This window comes from Lucilia sericata, unplaced genomic scaffold (assembly GCF_015586225.1).
Source record: "Lucilia sericata isolate MDLA Ls3-8-SP2 unplaced genomic scaffold, ASM1558622v1 Contig000051F_arrow, whole genome shotgun sequence".
In the NCBI taxonomy this organism is placed as follows: domain Eukaryota; kingdom Metazoa; phylum Arthropoda; class Insecta; order Diptera; family Calliphoridae; genus Lucilia; species Lucilia sericata.
In genome coordinates this window covers 715,550-740,819 of record NW_023994087.1, presented here as the reverse complement: position 1 = coordinate 740,819, position 25,270 = coordinate 715,550, and the positions used below count along the sequence as shown (strand labels likewise).

The 25,270-nt window shown below is 31.8% G+C and overlaps 3 protein-coding genes across 10 annotated transcripts in view; all 3 read right to left on the bottom strand.

Moving 5' to 3' along the window:
* LOC119615976 (STE20-like serine/threonine-protein kinase) overlaps nucleotides 1–9,573 on the bottom strand; it is a 48,092-nt gene extending 38,519 nt beyond the window's left edge. For 7 of the 8 annotated variants that reach the window (XM_037972057.1, XM_037972063.1, XM_037972064.1 and 4 more), the window contains exon 1: nucleotides 9,232–9,573. The gene's annotated coding sequence lies outside the window, so the exon portion shown is untranslated. Of the gene's footprint in view, nucleotides 1–9,227 lie in introns of all 8 variants that reach the window. The other variant, XM_037972058.1, reaches the window with a different exon arrangement.
* Nucleotides 9,574–10,717: 1,144 nt separating this feature from the next.
* Nucleotides 10,718–12,318, bottom strand: LOC119615985 (ruvB-like helicase 1). Its single transcript, XM_037972082.1, has 2 exons — nucleotides 11,179–12,318; nucleotides 10,718–11,120 (listed from the first exon to the last, which is right to left on the bottom strand). Exons 1-2 carry the CDS (start codon nucleotides 12,192–12,194, stop codon nucleotides 10,766–10,768), a joined length of 1,371 nt encoding a protein of 456 aa, XP_037828010.1. The 5' UTR covers nucleotides 12,195–12,318; the 3' UTR covers nucleotides 10,718–10,765.
* Nucleotides 12,319–18,513: 6,195 nt separating this feature from the next.
* On the bottom strand, nucleotides 18,514–23,276 carry LOC119616001 (glycine dehydrogenase (decarboxylating), mitochondrial). Its single transcript, XM_037972110.1, has 6 exons — nucleotides 22,964–23,276; nucleotides 22,822–22,900; nucleotides 21,178–21,478; nucleotides 20,869–21,094; nucleotides 18,739–20,799; nucleotides 18,514–18,670 (listed from the first exon to the last, which is right to left on the bottom strand). The coding sequence occupies exons 1-6, from the start codon at nucleotides 23,183–23,185 to the stop codon at nucleotides 18,560–18,562; spliced, it is 3,000 nt and encodes a 999-aa protein (XP_037828038.1). The 5' UTR covers nucleotides 23,186–23,276; the 3' UTR covers nucleotides 18,514–18,559.
* Nucleotides 23,277–25,270: the final 1,994 nt, after the last annotated feature.

Below are 25,270 nucleotides of genomic sequence, written 5' to 3'. Positions count from 1 at the left end.
GACAGAGTTATTGTAAATCAATAGAAATACTGATTATATATAATGTCGAATCAGCTATTAATATTAAGGATGTTTGTGAGCAAGACGAAAAATGGAAATTTCGAAAGTTAGCACTATTTCGAAATATCCATTTTCAACTCCTGTTCACAAGTTGATTCGAAATTCCTTATTTAATCGATTAACATGTATCTATGTATGTATCCAAATTTTCATAAGTGTCCATATGTACATACATACCTACATACTTAAATTAATAAAAATCTATGAAAATAAAAATGAATTAAATTTTGTAAAAAGAAAACAGGATTAAAGTATTTGGTTTCATATTACTGCCAAAACAATGGAAACTTTGGTATTATCGTAACAAAAACGGTCTGAATTCGTTAATTCTAAATCGGGACATTAAAACAATTACTTTGGATTTCAAGAGAGAAATGCATTTTTGTAGTTTAAAAAATAAAAATGATAATTAATGGATTCTAAGACAACACCGATTGAAATGTCAGTGTAAAATTTATGAATACATTTGGAAGAAAAGTGTCAAACTTTGTCGTCTGAAATTTGTTTTTTTTTTTTTTTGCACCAAATGTGGTTTTATTTTATTTAAGGTATTTTCAGACTACAACCCAGCAAAATATAATTGATGTCATACTTTACAAACAACATCACATCTAAAAATGCGATTATGAATTTTGATGAAAAACCAATGAAATTTACACAATCGTCTTATTGATTCTTACTGCTTCAAAAATATTATTTAAGAATTAAACCAATGAAATTTACATAAGCGTTTCATTGAAAGAATGTGGTTACTAGTTCCTAGCAAGTATATTTTGCATTAGTGCAAAGTGAATGTCACTTGCATGACTTTTTTAACATTAGTGCTAATATAACTCATTCTAAATGCCTTCTTAAATTCAATCTATTCTGTAGTTGGCAAATTTCATTAAAACTTCAAAAATTAGATCAAATATATAAATTTTATCAAGTCCCAGCAAAAAATAATTGATGTCACCCGAATTTGAAGCACTTCTACCAAGCAAAAAAAGTGTGGAAAAATATGTAGTATTTTCATAACAACCCATAAAAAAAGGGTGGAAAAAGATGTAGAATTTTCATCACAACTAGTAACCCGAAGTACTTCAAATTCGGGTGAAAAACCTATAAATTTTACATTAGCGTGTCATTGGAGGGATGTTGTTCATTTTTGACAACTTTGAACTACATCTAATCTTATCTTTAGAAGCTGTAAAAATCCGATATTTGTATGTCAAAAATAAACCACATTCTTTCAATGAAACGCTTATGTAAATTTCATTGGTTTTTCATCAAAATTTGAAGTACATACTTCGAATATGTTGTTTGTAGTGACTTTTCTACATGTCTTTCCTCATTTTTAACTGTGTTTTCATTTGTAAGGATATGTTTGGTTTATAAAAGCGAAAAGTATGCAATCGCATTTTTAGATGTGATTAAGATGTTGTTTTGTAAAGTATGACATCAATATTTTTTTGCTGGGTGATTACTAGTTGTGATGAAAATACTACATCTTTTTCCACACTTTTTTTGCTGGCATGTTATTAATGTGATATTAGAAATAATTTTGGCTTTTAATATTATTTTAATATTGTTCCATATTTATTATAATATTTTCGTTAAAAATATTTAATATATCTTCCAAAAATACATACAAACCAAATACATAGCTTCAACCAATGAAACATCGTTTTCGAATCATCGGATTTGCGTTGGTTCGATTATTCGAAATACTCGCATAAACACATGATCGCCATGTGTTAAAATCATGCATGTTTCACCTAAATTGAACCAATTCATCATCACTTGCACCTCTGATTAAACTGCATCTTTGTCATGTAACTTTTTGCTCGGTTGTGATGAAAATTCTACATCTTATTCCACACAATGTTTGTATCATAATTAATTTTACCAGTTTAAACATAAATTGTAATATTTTTAAAGGTATTTTCAGACTACAATACTGAGTATTAACACACTTCAAATTAAAAATATTATGAAAATAATTCGCATTTTCAAAACATCAATCCGAAAAATACATTTTATGTTTACACTATAATATTTGTAATATTTTTTATCCAATTTTCAATTATTTATGCACTTTTCGTTCTTATTTTTAATGTATTTTACACTTTTTGTTTGTTTTTTATTGTATTTATAAAATACATACCGAATACGTTTGAAAATAAAAAGTTTTTGAATTGTTTTAAAAAATTTATGAATACCGACCGTATGCCAAAAAAATCAGTAATATTTTTGAAAATCAAATTACAAATTATATTTAGACTAGTAAATTGTATTATGATACAAACATTTTTGACAAGTATTAATACTCAGTATTGTAGTCTAAAAATACCTTTATTTGAAGTATGTTAATACTAGTGTGATCGATTATTCGACATTTTCCAAAAACCGGTTTTCGAATAGTGAATAGTTGACATTTGAAAAAAACCGGTTGACATTTTTCAAATTCAGAAAAATCCGGTTAACCGGGTTTTCATTAAAAATAACAAAATCTATTTTAATTTGAAAAAAAAAAAACTTTTATGTTTAAATTTGATTAATAAAACATGGCCCGAACTGATTTTTAATAGTTTAGAACACAGGAGTTTAATATTGAGACAATTGTTACCCCTTTCACGCACAAAACTAAACCGCTGGACTTTTTATGGATATGACTACACCACACATTTTATTTTGACGTATACTGATAATTTTTAATGAAAAATGAGAAAAATGTTTTCGAAGAATTTCGCAGGATATTATCCTTTTTAGCATGTAGTGACATCAAATTCTAAAAAATAACTTATTTTTCTTAGGAAATAACCATTTACTGTAGCTGTGAACTCAAACTTACGCTAAAAATCGAGAAAAATTTAAGAAAAAATTTTGGGACACCGGTGTCCCGTATACGTGAGAGTTATAGGCATTCCAACACGTCCATAATATTTTAGTCGCAAATTAATTATTGTAATTGGAATATAATCTTAAGATTGAAAAAATTTTATCAACAGAAATTCCAATAAATTTTACAAATAAAATTTTTTGATTAATTTATAAAAGGTGTTTTAGAAAAATATTCTCTAGTTCCTGAACTCCAATATTTTTAAAATTTATACGGGCTGTATTATTATTTACTTCAAAATTTAATTTAAGAAATCTTTGAATACACAGCAAATAAAAGTATTCGAAATCGGTCTTTAAAAGGTAAAAAACCGGGTTATTCGATATTCGAAAAATCATCATTTAGAAAAAACCGACACTGGTAAAACAGAAAAAAACCGGTTGAAAAACCGAGTCGATCACCCTAGTTAATACTCAGTATTGTAGTCTGGAAATACCTTTACCAACAAAAAAATTTTGCAGTAGTGCAAATTGAATGCAAGTTTCATGACTTCTTTAATATCAGTGCTAAAACAACTCATTCTAAATGCCTTCCCAAATTCAACCTATTCCGCAGTTAAAAAATTCCTTTAAAACTTCAAAAATTAATTCAGATTGTTAATTTAATCAAATGAAATTTATGTGTTATTAGAAATATTTGAGATTTTAATATTATTTTATATATTTTCCCATATTTATTATATTTTCCTTAAAAATATTTAAAATATCTTCCAAAAATACATAAAAAAAAATAGCTTGAACCAATGAAACATCGTTTTCTAATCATTAAATTGCATTGGTTCGGTTATTCGAAATTCTCGCATAAACACAATGACACGCTAATGTTAAAATCATGCATGTTTCACCTAAATCGAACCACTTCGTCATCACTTGCACCTCTGATTAAACACATCTTTGTCATGTAACTTATTGCTGGGTATCTGAACGTAAAACTTATCAATTACACAACCAAAGATGAAAAAAATGTTCATATATTTTCACTAATAGAAATGTGTACCCGATTATGGTCGATAGGTAAAGTTTAATAAAAATTAAAAAAAAAAATAAATTTTCAAAATTAAATTTATTTTTAAAACGTTATGTACCCAGCAAAAACTCGGTAATGGGTTGTACTTCCATAACCACTTACTTTTCAATGACTACTACTTACCGTCTGCATTACTTAGAAGTACTCTAATAATGAATTTCTTATAATCTGATATAGATGTACTTTATTTTCGGCTTTGTCATTTTGTTTGCACATTTTATTTAATTGGGTGTTAAGAATTGTGTTTTACAAAAAAGAAAACAATATTCCACTTACATGTATGTGAAAACCATTATTTGACGCGCAATAAAATAGCTAAGGTGGTGCAGTGAGTAGAACATTTGACAAATAAACCAAAGTCCCTGGTTCGTATTCTAGCTGGCTCTTTTCATTATTAAAAAATAAAACAACATACTCAACAACTGTTTTGTAAGAGAAATTGCAAGTACTTCTCTAACTCCCTATTTGTAAGCGAGCGTGGATGTACTTGCCTCCAATGACATCACCGTATTAAAATAATGACTTAAAATGCTAATGAAGAAGTAGTGAAAAGAGGTTTTATTAGCTTTTTAAATCATTACTTTTCAATGTAAGTTTTTCCTGGGTACGTTTTAAAAATAAACTTTTGAGCATTTAAGAATACTTAAGTTGCTTTTATTTTAATTGTTTACAAATTTACAGTTATTTGTTATCGCATTGTTTTTATGTATTATTTTATAAACCTTTATTAATTATTACAAATTTACTTCACTCTATACCAGTAAATAAAATAATATGGTTAATAATGACCACTCATTACTAAGTAATGAATGGAAAACCAAAAATTTGAGATTTTTATATACGTATGAAGTAAATATAGACTGTTTATTGCAAATATGTAATTCAACTTGGGATAAAAAGCAAAAATGTCTAGAGGCTGTTAAAAAATCTCGCGAACAACGGTTAAAATGCATTTTCTGCAATAGCTATTTCACGTTCTCTAGTTTTAACTAAGAACAATGGAATAGCTAACAAAAATTATTCCAAATACAAAAAGGAGTAGGAAAGTCGGACATGGCCGACCTATATACAAGTTTAAGCAATTTATAGATAAAAATATAAACCAGTATGGCGACTAGGGCCAAACATGGACCGACCCTCATTAAATTTGTGGGTGAGATTTATATTCTTATAAAACTAATTTGTGCCAAATGCTATTATAATACTATTGCTTATAAGTGAGTTATGGACGTTTAAGTATATTTCTGAAATTAAACTATTCTGAAAATCAGCGGTATGGTTTAAGTTTATGTAAATTTTAGATCTGTTGATTTTTGAAGGGATAATATTGTAATTAAAAGAATTATAAGCTAAAAAGCGAATTTAGCGGGTCCGTTTGTATGGCAGCTAGGTGTAATAATGGACCGATTTCAAAAATTTGTAATAACCTTGGTCTTTGGTGCAATTTTGTTGAATTATCTTCAAAAATGCAAAGGTTATAAGGGTTTCATTTTTTTTATTTGTGGTTTACCTTTTCATGGAATTGCTGATATATACATATGTAGTCGTTGTACATATCGTCACCTGAAATGCAAAAAGGCGTAACAACAAAAAAATTTTAAATCGACTTTTTGATCGAAAATGGTATTGAAATCAAAATACATGTCGTTGCAAATTTTTAGATCTCTATTGTCAAAAACACCGACTTTATTGACATGAATTTCAAAAGGGCGTAACAACAAATTAGTAATTTCTACAAGTCAGAAAGTCCTAAAAAGCAACATAATAGGTAATGTTAATCGATGTTGGGATACAGTACATATAAGGAAATTTCGTTTTTATAACAACAACAGCTTTCATTTTATTTAGTTTTTTTCTTGTTACGCCCTTTTGCATTTCATGTGATGATATATCAATTCAGTCCAAACTAAATAAGTGGAATCAAATGAGAACATTTTGATTTGGCCGTTTATGTGCATGAAAAAACAAACCGTATAACTCAAAAAGTTTATATTTCTTTATGCAAATATCGCCAACATTAATACGAATTCATAAAGTTTTATGTACTCAAGCAATTTGTCCTATGGTGAATAGAGAAAGCATCGAGACTAATAGTCCTTTTGGTAAGCAGAGCTGGCGCTGTGGGATGAACCAAACGTAATGTTACGGTGCCCAAAGTTGAAGGAGAAAAATGCACTTTCAAATACAGTGGTTTACCTCAGTTTAGCGAATTCGGGATTTAACGAACGTGTAAATTTTTTTCATTGAGAACCTTATATTAAGAATGATTGAGTAAATTTTGTACCCGATATAAGGAACTTCTAAACACATTTTTATAAAAAATGGAGAAAATAATACAAAAAGACCTCTAAACTTCATACTTATCCAAAGCCCTAAAAATTAACACAGTTTTTAAAAACTAAAAATTAAAAAAAAAAACAAAAATGAAATGAAAATTACACTGAAACAAGATTTTTAATAAAAGTATACATTTTAACGTAAAAATCTTTAATTAAAGAAATAAATCCGTAATTTTAATACCGTGCTACAGTCATTTCCACACACGAAAAAATCTATGTGTACAGGAAACTATGGACCATTAGTATTAACTCTGTGTACTCAGTTTTTCGTAATCAGCTCTTATGCCCCTGTAAAAGGACTTAAAGGACATACGATTTTAAAAGATGAAATTCCTAATTTATAGAAAAAATTTTGTATTAATGTCAAAAGAAGCTGAGAACCTCTGCTTCAAAATAATATTATTAATTTCAATTCATCAGGATTAAAATTGAAATGGAAGCTTAAAGAACATTTGTCACAAAAAAGTAGTTAAACATTTTTCGTTTCTTTTTCGATTTTTTGTCTAGGTGAGTCAAATAAATAATATAGATATAATGTACAGATTCCCAGCTTTCATGTACAGATGCCCAGCATTGATTTACATCACATAAAAACATTTAAAATATTCATTTGAAGTTGTAAGTACTTTAAACTCCTTTTATAAGGACATAAGAGCTGATTATAAAAATCGAAGTACGCAGAATTGCTATAAATGGAATCTAGTTTCACAAAATTGTTACAGGGTGTAATAAGAAAACAATTCATTTATCTAACTTTAATATTTTTTCACAAATATGTATGTTGCAAAAACGACTAAAAAATTTTTGTTTACATCACTTCTGCATTCAAAACAAAAAATGCATTTTTTTCAATAAATGGTTTGGGAAATTGCAAAACAAAGACCAAATAATGCAAAAAATGCATGATTTTTATAAATAATAAATATAAATAACATAATATAAATGGCTTGGGAAATTGTCAATAACTTTATTGTATGTCCATTAATAAATATGTATTATAACTCGTTGGATAGATAATTTTCTCCAGATGATAAGATTTTGACGAAATGTTAAGAAAAATAAATTTTAATGGCACGATTTTTGAGGAAACCAAAAAAGACTTATTATTTAGCCAATTCAGCACTTTTCAATCGATTTGCTGCACGGGTTATCGTTATCAGACCTGGTCGATTTCCATTAATTTTGCATTAACATTAAATTAAAAAAAATTAATTTAATGTAAAAAATTGCATTAACATTAAATTTCCAAAATTTAATGCAAAAAATTTGCATTAACATTAAATATTTTTGAATTTAATGCATTAATTTTACATTAACATTAAATATTTTTGATATTAATGCTGAATATCTGAATATACTGCATTAACTTTACATTAACATTAATATATATAAAAATTGATAAACATATTTAAATAAAAATACAGTACAAAAGGCCTCGATTTAACTAAATATTATTAAAATTAAAAATGTTAAAGTCCTTTCTAATAAATCCTATATTCCGTTCAAACTTTTGTGTTTTAAATATGATATTTATATAAGATTCCACAGAGTGTCAAAATAAACTAAAAAAGGAATACCTGGGAAGTGATACTATTCTTCTGATATGTATTATCGAGTATAGGACTTATTAGAAAGACTTTATTTAACACATTCAATTTTACTTGAATTTAGTTAGATCGAGGTCTTTAGCGCCGTATTTTTAATTTTATAAATTATTTTATACATTAATGTTAATGGAAAATTAATGCATTAATTTTATTACTTATTATTTAATGTTAATGGAAAATGAATGCATTAAATTCAAAAAATTTAATGTTAATGCAAAATTTATGCATTAATTTGAAAATTATTTGATGTTAATGTAAAATTAATGCATTCAATTCAAAAATATTTAATGTTAATGCAAATTTAATGCATTAAATGTCCCCATGTTAATGCAATAAACTTGCATTAACATTAATTTTAATGTTGAAAAAAATTGTTAATACATTAACACATTTAATGCATTTATCCCAGGTCTGATCGTTATCCGATTTGACTAAAATTTAACGCCAGTAAGTTTTAGACACTAATAAAGAATAAAAGACCCATCTTAGCAAAATTGATATTTTTGGCACCTCTAATGTACATATCGCACACCCAGTACAAAAGTGACACAACTCAAAATTTTTTTTTAAGAAAAGGAAACAAATTTTTTACAAATTCTGAAAGATAAAGAAAGACATAACGTTTTTTTCTTGAACAGTTAACAACAACAAAATACACTATTATTTTTGTAGAGATAAACTAGTATCTTGTGTATAGTTTAAGGCTTAAACTTAGGGCTTAAAGAATATAAAAACGCAAAAATAAAATTTTGAGTTGTGTCACTTTTGTACTAGGTGTGCGATATGCATATTCACAGGATGCTAGTTATTTTTTCCTTGAAAAAGTTTTTAATTACAGTCTTTAGATAAACTTTTCTACATTCGTGAATAAATTTGTCTATATCTTTATTTTATATACATACATACATACATATATACATCCATATGTACGTATTTCGTAGAAAGATTTTCCTATTCTATGATTTTTGTCATAAATCCTTGACCCTGTATATTTTGCCATTAAAAAAATATACCAAAATGAGCGATTTTTTAGAATTAGATGGCATCTCCATTTATTTGGTTGCAATGTCATTCTCTCAAACATAACAAAAAAGCACACAAACACAAACGTCGCTGCCGTATCGCAGTCATGACAGTTGCAGCTGCTGCAAATGTTGTCTCCCTTGACAAGAATACAACGTGTGGGTGGGTATCAGCAGCGCCGGCAGCCGCAAAAGAAAGAAATGAACACACATTTATAAGTTTATTTTTTTTTCTTACTTCATTCATTTGGTTGGAGGCGGGTGCGGCGCTTTTTAGGAAATTAATACTCACTCACTTCGAATATTTTCGGCGTAGTTGTCGTCACCGTTGCCTTTGTCTCTGCTGTGGCCTCCACTCAACACAAAAAAGACCAAAAATTCTTTGTGAAATTACACAATCCTGTTTTGTCTGCACACTTGCATTTTATTCATATCAATTTCAACACAACTATTATAGTAGTCAAATTTTTTTTACAATAATTTGCCCTCATATATTAATCTTTGCAACATTTGTTGAATTTCTTTTTCTTGGAAATATTTTGAAAATTTGTCAATATAGTTTAAAATTTATTTAGCGCACGATATACTGCTTTCGATACTTGAACCAATCCGTACAAAGCGAGCATAAAAAATCAACTAAAAACTCAATTTCCAAGAAGAAAATGAGTAGCTAAAAAATACTGCCACCTTTAGTTTATTAAACTTTATTACAGATTTTTTTTAAAAATATGGTAATATTAAGTTTTCTTTTTCTCTCAAATAATCTGAAAAAAAGCTCTAGATGACATTTAGCCAGATCTAAAGAATTATTCCCAATGATGGGATTTTCTAATAGATAAGGAGGGTAAATAATTGAATTTTCTGAATTAAACTTCAAAACAACATAAAAGGTAATAGGGATTGATGACACAAGTTTTTTTCCATGACCGCCACAAACAAATGAAGAAGATAATTTAGTGGAGTGTGAAAAATTAAAAACAGGTGTATATTCATTTTGGTATTGATTGTGGAACGACCGATATTTTTTTCGACTGTAGAAACCTACTAAAAATAGTAAGTGATATCTTTCTTTTGGCCTACCAAACATATTTTCATTAAATGTTAATATCTACATGTAAGTATATGCATACATATACATATATGTGGAATTATACCGTAAGCTGTAAGCCCTTTAACAATTTAATGTTTTGATTAGTTTAATTAATACGACTCCACCCCCAATTACAAAACTAATTACATATATCCAACATTTCAAATGCGAATTACATACTTTGTACCAAGTCACAATCGTAAGCTGAAGTCAACAACTCATTACTTTTTATTAAAGGTGTATAACAGCTAAAAAATGTTTATTTAATTAAGTTTTTGTTAACACATATTCTTAAAATTCAATTTTAAATACATTTTTATTATAAATACCGATACCAATTAAATACCATTAAAAATTGAATACTGGTATTAACACAGATATAAATTTATAAAGCCTGTAGCAATTATGAATCAAAACCGATATCAACTAGTTTCAATACCAAAATTATACCTTTAATAAATTTCTTATACATATGTATGTATATTTTTAAATTCTTACTGGCAGTTGAAAATTGTTTGACGCTTAAGTAATCCAATCTTGTGTGTGGTGTGGTGATAACGACCACTTATTACCGAGAAATAAATGCAATAACTACGGGTTTGATGGTTGAAATATAAGATTCGACATAGCCGAATATAACACACTTGTATTATACGTAAAGTTAAATATGTAAAATTTACAAAAAAAAAAAATTCTTTTTAATTATATTTTATTAAAAATTTAATTACAAATGTAATAATTTACATCATGAATTTATTGTTCTTCTCCGAAAGATGTTTCGACGACCGCTTTGCATCTAAGAATAGTGCGTGTACGTCGTCAATGTCATCCTTAGTAATTTGTGTACGTCCATTAACTTTACACATTTGATGAGCTGGAGTTAGAAGTTGTACTGCATAACGCAAAGTCGACGCACTGCCAATCTCGCTGAGACGGACAAAAGCTGCATCTTCCAATTGCAGTCCTTCGGTCTGTGCGCGCAACTTAATAATTTGTTCCATTTCACTTGAATGATATGGTAATGTTCTTATGATTAGAAGGCGGTCCAAGAGATCTAGGGGAATGCCATGTGGAGAAACAATGTCAGTGGTGCCACTAGAATTAAAGATTTTATATTAATTGAAAATAAATAAAATAATTTGTTCTTAATTACCGTATAACACAACGGCCGCGATTAGTAGCGAAAATTACAATTGGCGCAATCGGTGATTCCAAGGACTTGTGTAAGTAAGTAAAAGTCTCAAGATCAAGCATATGTATTTCATCTATAAAGAGGACTCCTGGGACTAACTCGGCAATACCTTGATCTATGTACTTATTGACAACTTTGTTAATTTCCATTCGCAACTTGTCTGTAATTTCTGTTTTTTTTGGCTTCATGAGCTGACCCATCATTGACAATACATCTTGTCCCCCTTGAGGACGGGCATTAGCCACGTCGAGATCGTGAAGGGTCACATCTTGTATAACTTCTTTCTTTTTATGGACGTCGCCTTTAGGCAACGGAACATATTCTTCAGTTTCTAGGTCAAATTCCGTAGCAAAAGTATCACTGCGTCCTTGCCGTTTTACAGCTCCGCTGTTTGCTTCTATGTAAATAACATCTCCTACTTCGACCTTTTCTTTTTGTAAAGCCTCGAAAATGCTGGGATCAAGTTTTAATTGCTTCGTACCCTTAGCAGTTTTCAAACCAATTACAACATTACTAATAGTCTTTCCGTAACCTCCCATAGGATTTTCAGTTTCAACGGGAGTTAGTTCCGTAACTTCTCCCTCGTAAACTTCTTTTGTTTCCCTTATTCGAAGTCCAATCGACCGCCGAAAATTCTCCATAAGAACTTCTGTCTTTTTAATTTCACTACTGAAAACCTCGGAACCAACCATTGGGCAAAAGGGCACTTTATTTCCTAATTCCTGAGCAATAGCTAAGGCAATTGCTGTTTTTCCAGTACCGGGAGGACCAGCCAGCAACAAAGCACGTCCTGCCATCTTTTTCGACTTGATTAAATCGACTACTATTCCCGCTGCTTCGCGTGCAGCCTTTTGTCCAACAAGACCAGCAGCCATTGGTATTGGTACACCGTCCGCATTTAGTCCTAAACCCTTTACATGGCTATGGGCGGCAATACGCTGTGTGCGTACAGTACTTTTCACTTCTTCAATTTTCATTTCGCAAATATTTTATCACACGCTTTACAGAAAATTCGATTTTTTTCCTTCGATTAAAATTATTTGAAATGTTTATTTCTAAGGCAACCACACTTTTTAAATCAAATTGTTTTCGTATGCTAGCGTAGAGATGCCAATATTTCTGAATTAATTTAATCCCAATTTATTTTGAAGAAATCTCTGTTTTTAAACAATTTAAACAGTTTTCATTAAAAATGTTATGTTTAAGGTAAACATATAACGTGAAATTTAATAATATAAACAATTACTCATTTAATTACAAATTTATATTACTTTAGTATACTGAAAATTTAATTAATCCCTATGTAAATAAATGATTTTTTGTGCATCTGGCAACTCGAAATGGTACATTTTGACAGTTGTATACAACTTTCATTAAAAAAAAATAACAATCAGCTGTTGAATTGACTTCACCTTATGAGTGCACCCTGTTTTGATTTTCATCAAACCAGTGCGTGTGACAGAGGGCGAAGTCGTCTTAAAATTGTCGGCGGCGGCGGCTTAAAGTCGGCTAAGAGCCGAATGTTTTTATGGAAATTTAAACTCTTAAATTTATGTTCAAAAACAATGTAAATATCAAAATTTAGAGACTGGGAGGATCACTTTGCTTAAAATATTAATAATAAATGATTTTTATAAAAGGCTAAAAAGTTTCTAGTTTTAGTCTACTTTAATTCTCATTTACACTCTCTTGAATCTTTTGAAGAAATTGTAGATGGTATAGCCATATTAGGTAACAAATATAGAATATTTAAATTAACAAGACATACATTTACATATCTTTTAAATATTTTTTTTTTTTTTGCAAAATATATATATTATTAATATAAAAATATGTTAGCATATTAGTTCCGAAAAAACACATTCATCGAATATACAACGAATATACATATCGGGAGTATTGAAAATTATGAAATATCGGAAATTATGAAATATCCTTTGTAAAAATCTTTTACGTTTTCAAAATATAATTTGGCCAATAATAATTCATTATGTTACAGAATCAAAAATAATTGGTCCTACAGTCTATAGCCTAGTTAATAAAAACATTAAAAAATTTGAGTCGACTTAAGCCGAGTGTTTCGGCGGCGGCTTAAGCAACTAAATATAGTTCGACGGCGACTAAGCGCAGACTCGAAGCCGGTCGACTTCGCCCTCTGGCGTGTGAGTTTTTTTCACTAACCCAATCAAAACAAGTAAGAAAGTATAGTCGGGCGTGGCCGACCATATGATACCCTACACCAGTTATGAATATTAAATGTGATTTATTTTTCATAATATCGCATTTATCTTCAATATTCCCTTGTTCCGATACATTTAAGCAATTTATGGATGAAAAACTAATTTTCTGAAAGAGGCTTTATATGGGGGCTAGGGGCAAATATGGACCAAGCCCGATAAAATTTTGTGAATATATTTATATTTACATAATATTTTATTCTGCTAAATTTCATCGCGATATTTGTGTTTATAAGTAAATTTGGGACATTCAAGTAATTTTCTGAAGGGGACTTTGTATGGGAGCTAGGGTCAAATGGGGCCCGATCTTTATGAAATTTGGCAGGGTCATCCAGACTTCTATAAAACTTAGTTGTGCCGCATTTTATCGATATATCTGTAAATTTAACAAAATTATGAGCTCAAAAGCCCTTTTCGGGGGTTCTGTTCTATGGGGGCTAGGTGAAATAATGGACCGATTTTAACCATTTTCAATAGGCTTCGTCCTTGGGTCAAATAAAACGTGCGTGCCAAATTTCATCCAATTATCTTGAAAATTGCGACCTGTACCTTGCGCACAAGGTTTACATGGACAGCCAGCCAGCCTGCCAGACGGACGGACGGACGGACATAGCTTAATCGACTCAGAAAACGATTCTAAGCCGATTGGTATACTTTAAGGTGGGTCTAGGACGAATATTTTTGTATGTTACAAACATCAGCACAAATCCAATATACCCTCCCCACTAAAGTGGTGTAGGGTATAAAAATTCCTGTGTGTGTGTAACTTTGTGTGATCGTTTCCATCACCCTTAAATAAAATTCAAAATATTGCAAGTGGCAACACTGATTCTTGCATTCGAGTCAGTGTGACCAGGTCTCAAAAAAGTTTTGCGTCTAAATCCCATCCAAAATAATGCTAAAAAATGCTAAATTGTTTTTAAAATGATAAAAATTTTTAAGTGATTTTATGAAGCAATTTATATTAATTAATTTGTAACTCTATTTATAAAAATTAAAAATATTTTGACGTGGCCAACCATATGATACCCTACACCAGATATGTTGAATTTTACCTTGTTTCCGATATATTTAAAAGATTTTTAAAATAAAGGACGGCAGTCGTAATTCGGGTCTGAGTTGGGGAACAACTCTCGCGTCATCGCCATTATTTCTTAAGGACGATCAGGATTGTGTTTGTTGCCAAGCTTTCGACAGAGTTACGTCTCGTTCGCACCAATTAAGTGTATTACTCCGTATAACTGTATCCAAGTTATTCCTTGTTTGCATTAATTGCGTGCTTTCGTTTTACTTACCCCATTTAAGGTTATGTTTAATTAAATTGGTAGAGATCAAATAATACTTTTGACTAATTAATTGTTCGGGGCTCCAACATCCTATATAAAGGTATAAGTCGATTGGAGGGCTCTCTCCGAACCAACGTGAAATAACATAGAATTTTGAGTGTTTTAAATACACCGCCAACAAAAAAAAAAAAATAAAGGACTGACTTTAAAAATTTTAAAAAGGTTTTGTTCTTGAGACAAAAAAATATACATACGTGTCAACAAACTTCATCCAATTGTTTTCAGAAAATGATTCATAACCGATTAGTATAATAAAACGTACTACAGTGGTATAGGGTAAAAGGTTAAATTCAGTGGCATTAAGATAAAACTACAGAAATGCTAAAAAATTATTTAATATTTTTTATAAATTTTACAATTATGTAATTTCTGAATTCAAAAATTCTACTTTGTTATTGTCTTAAGCTGGAGGTCCACACTACGCGTTTTTGCGTAAAAGCATTCCGTGCTTTTCATACTTTATTTGCATCCTACACATCAAAACATGCTACGTTTCTTAAGCGCAAATTTTTTGCTTTATTTTTAAAGAACTTCGGGTTTTTTTAATTTTTTATTTATATTTTCACAGTTTAACTCGTTTTATTTTATAAAAATTAAGAAATACACATTAGGTTTTGGGTAAAGCTTTACTTGGGTCCTATTAGGTCTCTTTGTAACGTCTGGAAAGAAAAAAGATTTGGAAGGAGAAAAATAGCGAAAGAGACAATAAAGACAATATTAAAGGAGTGAGGAATAAAGATGATAAAGAGCCTATAGAGAAGTAGAGAACATAGTGTGTGATTAATTACAAACCCACTTCGACAATTTTAGGAATGCGAGAATACGTTCAGGCTGAACAGTTGACAGATCTGATAGATCAGAAAAGTATGTCGACCATATTGCCTGATGACGAATCGATTCAAGGGCCGGGCAATCACACAGAAGATGAGTAATTGTTTCCTCCTCCTCTTCATTTTGACAAAAGCCATTGAATGGAAGACCAATGCGACTTGCATGGTTTCCGAACTTGGAATGACCAGTAAGAACTGAACTCAGATGTATTCTGCTTAGCCCTAATATATAGGATGTTTTATGAGGATCCATATAAGTCCATATCATCATAGCGATTGAGCAAGTACGTTCTTGAGACCACCGGTCTTGAGTTGAACTAAAAAAAATATTGTGTATTTGTTTCTTAATGGCCGCTAGGCGGACCCCGCAAAACTGGTCTACAACCAGTATGGCCATCCTCGTTCCAGGTTTCGCCAAAATATCAGCAGTAATATTGCCAATTATATCCCTGTGTCCTTTGACCCAACCGAGGGTATTTCTTAAATGTCTCGCCACCTCATTGAGAGACGACCGGCATTCTTGGACAAGTTTTGATGCGGAATATACACCTATCAGGGATTTGATAGCGGCTTGGCTGTCAGTATAGATTCTGATATCCCTGTTGAATATCCGATAGTACCTTAGCCAATTAGATACCCTTTTTATAGCTGAAATTTCAGCTTGTAAGATAGTGCATTCATCATTGAGTCGGAAAGAGATTTTCGTTCCAAATTCTTCGATGAAGATGCCACCGCCGTCACCCTTAGTTGTTTTAGAACCATCCGTATACACATTTAGGCCATCAACATTTACAGATGAAGGTTCATTATAATCAGAGATTATACTATACCGGAAGTTTCTCGTAATGCACGTTTCAGGAATACAGTAGTCAAAGACATGTTGTAGATTTGGGATATTTGTGATACTTAATCTGGCTACAGTACTCATTGCCAGCGGACCTCGCCGTTTAGAGGCGGAAGAGAGAATTGAGGAATTTTGTATTTGCGCGAACACAATACAAGTTCCGTTTTTCCTGGGTTAACGCTGAGACCACAATTTACGCTCCATTAGCTTATTATCTTCAGCTCTACTTCTAATCTCTGTGAAAAGGTCTCAAGATGCATACCAGTTACCGCTACTGCAACATCGTCAGCATATTCAACCGTTTAAAAACCTAGTGAATCAAGTCTAACTTAGAGTCCATCTATTGCCATATTCCATAAGAGTGGGGATAACACCCCTCCCTGAGGAGTGCCCCGTATAGCTCTTTTGCAGATTGTTGTATCACCCAGTGAGGATACAATAATCCGTTGGGATGGCAAGTTCTTCACAAAACTCACAGTGAGTTGGTCCACCCATCTGAGAGAGGGATTGACAGATAGGCGGGGGATCTAAAATTGTCAAAATCAGCTGACATATTCGTGCGCCGCTTATGACACTTACAAAAGTAGAAAGTAGATCTACTTTAAAGGTACACAACACAAAAAAGTTGAAATAGTGTATTTTCATTTAACAAGTTACACACTGTAATTTGTACCGCGTCTGCCGCGAAAAATTCAGCAACTTTTGACGCGTCGTGTACGTGTTGTTTATGCTTCTTCTATGATTTCTGGTATATAGTGTTAGTGACACATTCATCTCTTGGAAAATCTAACTTTTTGGCAATACCTGATGTCATATGGGTGTACCAAAAGTTTCATGAGGATCGGTCTATGTATATTAAATAGTAAATCATATACATACGTAAGTATTATTTTATCAAACAGTTATCAATTTTACAAATAAATTTTTTTAATTAATTAGGAAAATCAAAAAAGTTTAACCAAAGGAGCTTTAGAAAAATATACGCTAGTTCCTCGACTCAAATATTTTTAAAATTTAGCTGTATTATTATTTACTTAAAAGTTTCATTTAAATAATCTTTGAATACAAAGCAAATAAAAGTATCCGAAACCGGTTTTTAAAAAGTAAAAAAACCGGGTTATTCGATGTTCGAAAAATCAACATTAAGAAAAACCGACACTGGTAAAGCAGAAAAAACCGGTTTTAAAACCGGTTAAAAAATCGAGTCGATCACCCTAGTATGTATATAGTATTTAGATAAAAATTCGACAGAAAATAATTTATTCTTACGATTTTTTTGAATCTGTTGAGCCAACCCCGCATTAAATGCCTTATCTCGAAAATCATAAGAAAGTTAAAACAAAATACAAATAATTCAACTGCCATCAACTGTCTATTATAATTTTGAAATGATTTTCACGCTTGTGATTTAAAGGATGTTCCGAGTACAACAAGAATCTGTTTTTGAAATTTGTCAAATACTTCCAAAATCTTGAGATAAGGGTAAAAATCCAGTGTTTCGCACCTTTAAGCACTTATAAATCAGTAAGTTTGTTAACGGATTTTTAAAAATAATAAAAATTCTTTGTAAAATCATTTCAAACTTTTAAAATGGTGCAAAAATAAAATAAAAAATATGTTTGCTGATCAAATGCACATCTCCAGGTTATATATATGTCAGTATAAAGGCCTCAGATCTTCTTTCTAAATCCATTGATAAAATTAAAATCATGATTTTTAGATTCAACTAAGTTACTGATTTATAAATGCTTAAAGGTACGAAAAACCTGTTTTTTTTGTTCGTATCTCAAGATTTTGGAGGTGTTTGGGAAATTTTAAAAACAAATTCTTATTGTAATATGTCTATTCATTAAAACAAATTGTTACAAATTATCACAAATTGTTTTTGTATTTCAATACAAATTTAAAATATTTTTGTGAAAATTTGAAACAACTTTTAGTTACTGAACAGACATAAAACCTAGCAGAAAAATAGTATCAGTATTTCAAATTTCGTTTATTTTGTCTCACTGTGTCGGAAAGAAGAATTTATTACTAAATGCATTTAAAAGTTTAATTGTTTTTGTATACATATGTATTTAATTTCTAAAGATCGGGCAAAATTGGTGGACATGTACAGACTAGATGTTTATCACCATATGCATCATCAATGCGCCCAACGGTAGGCCAAATTTTTGATTCAGGTTTAATGAATAACTGAAAGTAAAATGAAAAAATTTGTAATATTATTGTAATGATACTGTTATGGAATAGTGTATACTCACGGCTGGAAATGCTGCTAATTCTCGACTGTAAGGTCTATTCCAGTTCTCAGAGATGACCTGTGATTGAGTGTGGGGTGCCATTTTTAAGGGATTAATATTTCTATCCATACGCCCAGCTTCAATTTCGGCGATTTCTCCACGTATAGAAATCATTGCCTCGCAAAAGCGATCCAATTCCTCTTTATCTTCAGATTCTGTGGGCTCGATCATAAGGGTGCCTGCGACGGGCCATGACATTGTAGGAGCGTGGAATCCATAGTCCATTAAACGTTTCGCCACATCGACGGCTTCGATATTTGCGGTCTTCTTAAGATCCCTTATATCCAATATGAACTCATGAGCAACAAGACCGTTTTTGGGGTCTTTGTAAAGCGTTTTGTAGTGTTGCTCTAGTTTCTTGGACATGTAATTGGCGTTCAAAATAGCAACCTGTGTGGCCCTCTTTAGGCCCCGACTACCCATTAGTTTAATGTACGACCATGATATTGGCAAAATGGCAGAGCTGCCAAAAGGTGCAGCGGACACAACGCCAAAACTATTGTCATCACTTTCGAGCGGGCTAATTACAGGATGACCTGGTAAATAGGGGGCAAGATGTGACTTAACTCCAATTGGACCCATTCCTGGACCACCACCACCGTGTGGAATACAGAAAGTTTTGTGCAGATTTAAATGGGAAACATCACTTCCATAATCACCGGGGCGACAAAGACCCACTTGGGCATTCATATTGGCGCCATCTAAATACACTTGGCCCCCATGTCTATGAATTAATTCGCAAATGTCGGCCACGGTTTCTTCGAATACGCCCATAGTTGAGGGATATGTGATCATAAGGCATGATAGATTACGAGCATGCTCAGATGCCTTATCACGCAAATGCGCCATATCAATGCTTCCATCTGCTAGAATACGAATTGGCTCAACTTTCATACCTGCCATTTGAGCAGATGCAGGATTGGTTCCATGAGCAGAAATTGGAATTAGGCAAATGTTGCGGTGACCCTCATTGCGGTGTTCGTGGTAGCTACGTATAGCTCTTAGACCAGCGTATTCACCCTGAGCTCCTGAATTCGGCTGGAAGGAGATTTTATCGTATCCTGTGATCTCACACAGATCACGCTCCAACTCTTCAAACATACGATGGTAGCCTTGAGCTTGATCTATCGGCGCAAATGGATGAATATCTGTAAAGTGTCGGAAAGAGCATGGCATCATTTCTGTTGTCGAATTTAGCTTCATTGTGCACGATCCCAATGGTATCATAGAATGAACCAATGATACATCTTTATTTTCCAGCTTTTTCATGTAACGAACCATGCGTGACTCACTGTGATACGAACTGAAAATTGGGTGGGTTAAAAACGGTGATGTTCTATAGAACTTTGAGTTTTCAATTGAATTTTTAAGAATATCACTTTGGGATAAAACCTCATCAAGATTTTTGCACTTGAAGATCCAAAGTATATCATCGATATCTTTCGGTCCAACAGTTTCATCTAGGGCAACACCGATTGTTCCATCTGCAAAGTACCGGAAATTAATTTGTTTTGTTTCTGCTCGAGATTTTACATCTTCTGTGGTAAGGCCATTGCATGGCTGTATGTGCAATGTATCGAAGAAATACTTATTGTTAACGACATGGCCAGCATCACTAAGTCCCGTCTGTAGGGCTAATGCAAAATGATGAATTCGGTTAGCAATGTCTTTAAGGCCTTCGGGTCCATGATAGATTGCATACATCGCTGACATGTTAGCAAGTAAAGCTTGGGCGGTACAAATATTACTTGTGGCCTTATCTCTTCGAATATGTTGTTCACGGGTTTGTAATGCGAGGCGATAGGCATCATTGCCATCCATATCTCGGGTTACACCTATCATTCGACCTGGCATCAGACGAACCAAACTTTGCTTGCAGGCGAAAAAGCCAGCATGAGGACCACCATAACCAAGAGGAACACCGAGGCGTTGCGAGGTACCTACTGCCATATCAGCACCAAACTCTGCAGGTGGTCGCAATAGCGTCAGTGCCAACAAATCAGTGGCGACCACAACTAAGGTCTGTAAACAATATTTTAATAAAAAAAATAACAAATATTCTTAGGTACTTAGTAACTGCTAGTTACTTACACCATTTTTACGGGCCAAAGTAGCAATGTCTTCGAAATCCTTGACATCGCCATATGTGTCAGGATACTGAAGAAGTATACCAGAATATTCCCTGCTTGCTAGATTTGCAGAGCTAATGGAGCCAATTTCAATCTCAAGTTCTAGAGCATCGGCTCTTGTCTTTACCACAGACAGAGTTTGTGGGTGAATTTTGTTTGAAAGGAAAAGCTTTTTGCGCTTATTGTGCCTATAAAACATGAACAGATAGATAGATGTGCATACGAAAAATATTAGAATGGTTAGAAATAATTTTCCACTAAATTGAGTTACCTGGTACATAAGCACATGGCTTCAGCGGCTGCCGTACCCTCATCCAGAAGCGAAGCATTTGCTACATCTAGACCAGTCATCTCAGATACAAGTGTTTGATAATTTAACAAAGATTCTAGACGACCTTGCGCTATTTCGGGTTGATATGGCGTATACTGGGTTGTCCAGCCGGGGTTCTCAAAAATATTACGTAATATTGTATGAGGAACATGGCAATTATGGTAACCCATACCGATATATGAACGCCAAATCTTATTCATTTTCGCTATATTTCGTATACGAACTATAAGCTCATGTTCATCTGAAATTTAAATAAAAACTGATTAATTGTAACGCCTACAAGTCGGTTGATTTCATTTATATGTATAAACAAATATTCAAAATCTAGTTTGTAAAAATCTAGTTTGCCGAAACTTGTCTGCATTACTGAACCAAGACTAAGTATGTAAGTTCTAAAATTTTCCTCATAAGATTCTAATTATCCTTCCAAATTTACGATTCAACCTATGTAAGTTTCAGGATTTACCGATCATAAACCGATAGATATGTATTTAACTATCTGTACGACATTATAAAGATCGTACAGTGTGTTTTGTATGTAAGTATGTAGATCGTGCCTATTTTAATCACATGTTATTTCGTAGTGCTGCTATTGGCGATAACATAATGAGCCATTGCTTTGACATTTGATCCTTAATTATAATACTTTTGCACTTACTATCAGAAAGACTTCGTAATAAAAATATGATAATAATAAGAACTAGGGGGTCTTGATAACACAAGCCTGCCTTTTCTTAAATTATGTCTACAATGTGAATATTCATGCGTACATACATAAGTATGTATGTTTCAAAATCAAATACGTATATATGTATGTACTTTAGACAGACTAACAAAAAATGGTGCTTGAGTTACCCTCCTCAAAATATTCGCTGTTGTGTAATATGATGTTTTCCAAAATATTTTAGGTTCAGTGTTGCCCGTTCGTGAGCTGGACAGTTTTCAAGAAAATATCCTATGGGGGACACGATTTTTCAATTCAATATTTTGCCCAGCTTCAAAAAATCTTTGTTTTGTTTTATGATAGTTCCCAAAATATTTCTAGTCTATCGGTGGCCGTTCGTGAGCTGGACCGGTTACAAAAAAGTCCCTTTTTAGTTATATTTTTAAATTTTACAGTTTTTTCTTTAACAAAATATACAATATGTGGTATCATTTGAAAGGTTTTTTAAAGCCACGTGTAGTAGTGTTGTGCATTAATTTTATTTATATAAATGAAAAACCTAAAAATTTTTTGGAATATGACAATTATGAGCAGACGGTTATTTATGATTAATATATCATTGGACGCGGCTTTAAAATCCCTTTCAAACGATACCCCATATTGGACATATTGTTTCAAAACAAAACTAAAATTTTAAAAAAATAATTCAAAAATACCTTTCCTAAATTTGGTCCAGATCGCGAACGGTCATCGCTAGACTTAAAATATTTTCGTAATCATCATAAAATAAAGCAAGGTAAATTTTGAGAGGGGTAACAAAAACACGTTTTATCTTTCCATACAGAGTGAGTCGTTCTAATGTGCATACATATTGGATTTTGAAACGTTTGTAAAGTTATATTTTTATACTTTATACTTACTTAATGGTTTGTCTAGATTCAAATCTCGATTTAATTGTATTTCTTTTGGTACGGCCCGTTCTGTAAGCTCTGCCAGTGACTAAAACATCATTTAATTAAATGCTTTAAAAAATACAATAGCCTAAAGAAATTAACTGCTTACCTTGAATCCTAAACTATCCAGCATTGCCACAACATCAGTCTTTCGTGGACCAATATGGCGGCTCGGAAAATCTGACTTACTTGGAAATAGAACATCTCCAACAGATGTTGTTGCCAAACAACGTGTTAATTGATTATAATTACTATTTTTAACTAAACGATATGACGACTCTTTGGCAATGGATGCAATACCTTGTGGTAGGTATTTTGGTATTCGATACATTTTGAATGTTTTAAGATCACGAATAGATTAATAAAAATAAAAGTGACTTTATATGATGACAGTCTAAAACTGACTGAATTCCTTTAAACTTTGAGAGACCAAAAGATGTGTCCATGCTTTGTTATCACAACAATTGACTTTCTTATCACTGTCTGTCTGACTTTAGTACTCACATTATACTAGTACACAAGCAAACGTATGTACATATTAGGGTGATAAATTATTCGACATTTTCCAAAAACCGGTTTTCGAATAGTGTAAATAGTTGACATTTGAAAAAAACCGACACTGGTAAAGCAAAAAAAATCGGTTTTGAAACCGGTTGAAAAACCGAGTCGATCACCCTAGCACATATGTATGTATAAACAATGTTGGTGTTGATTTAACTAAGTCTTAATTTGTACCAAATAACCAAAAATATACTTTTCTAAAGAATTGTCAAATAGTGTTATTGTTTTAATCGCAAATTACATACATAGCAGTTCTATGCCGATATAGCAATGTGTATAGTGTTGCGATCGGTAAGTAAGTAGATGTAAAGAGTTGATATTTTATTTATATTTACATGTTTTCAAAATAGAGGGTTCTGCGTTTTACTCTCTTGTCTATCAGTACAAATCAGGCAAAGTGTGCTTTTTTAGTACTTTTTTCAGTACTTTACTATAGTGTAGCCTGTAGTCTAGTTTATAGTCTAGTCTATAATCTAGTCTAGCCTACAGTCTATTAAAAAAACGCCAAAGTTTGGCATTTTCTGACTAGATTAAAGTTAAAAAATATTTTTAAATATAAGTTGTAAACTAAAAACGGTAAAAATAACACATTGAATAAGAAACAAAAAACATGTTATAAAACTTAACTTTATACTAAAATTCAACTAAAAACAAAAAAGTTAACTTTAACCCTCCATCCCTTTTTTCTAATGGGCCGATTTTTAAGTTTTATGGTAACAATAGAAGCCCAAAGTCTTACCTACCAAACAAAAAAAAAGACTGGCTTTTAAAATTACAATCCAATCAAAAGTTATGGATTTTTGAGCGCCATTTCCCAGAATGGTCCACGGTGCGCTGTAATCTTAATATTTGGGCGCCCGAGAAAGCCACGAGTCGCAAACAATTTTGTACTTTGGACCCTTTCCCATTCTTATTTCTTGTAAGTCATTGTAGAGCTTTTGAACCCATCTTCAATATCGTTGATTTAAATTTTGAACATTTCAATATTACGTTTGGCGGCAAAAATTATAATTTGATGGATTGATGTAATGAAACATTTTAAAGAGCTGTACAATTTTTGAGCTTTGAATTTTCTTTTATTTTTATACCCTTCACCTTCGTGAGAAGGGTATATATAAGTTTGTCATTCCGTTTGTAATTTCCAAAATATAATTTTCCGACCCTATAAAGTATATATGTATATTCTGAATCCTTATAGATAGCGGAGTCGATTAAGCCATGTCCGTCTGTCTGTCTGTTGAAATCATTTTTCTAAAGACCCCAGATATCTTCGGGACCCAAATCTTCAATAATTCTATCAGACATGCTTTCGAGAAGTTTCCTATTTAAAATCAGCAAAATCCGTCCATAAACAACGGAGATATAAGCAAAAATCCGAGACAACCTCTAAAATTTTCATAAAAAATAAGCAACAAGCAAGCTTATTCATTGCGTTGTGTATTTTGTTTTTTTGAGTATTTCGTTTCATATGTTTGGATGGCTGTGTGTTTCATTGCCTTGTGTATGTTGTTTTTGTTTCTTAGAGTATTCAGTTTCGTATGTTTGGATGGCTGTGTGTTTCATTGCCTTGTGTATATTGTTTTTGTTTCTAGGAGAATTCAGTTCCGTATGTTTGGATGTCTGTTGGTTTCATTGCGTTGTGTATTTTGTTTTTGTTTTTTTGTGTATTTCGTTTCGTATATTTGGATGTCTGTTGGTTTGCCTGCCTTGTGTATTTTGTTTTTTGTGTGTTTATTTCGTTTAGCGTTGTTGTTGTTCATTATGTTTTGCTATTGCTATAATAATGATATAGGCGGGAAAATGAAATATGTAAATTAAAATTTTATAAAATTTATATTTTTTAAATACACTATGG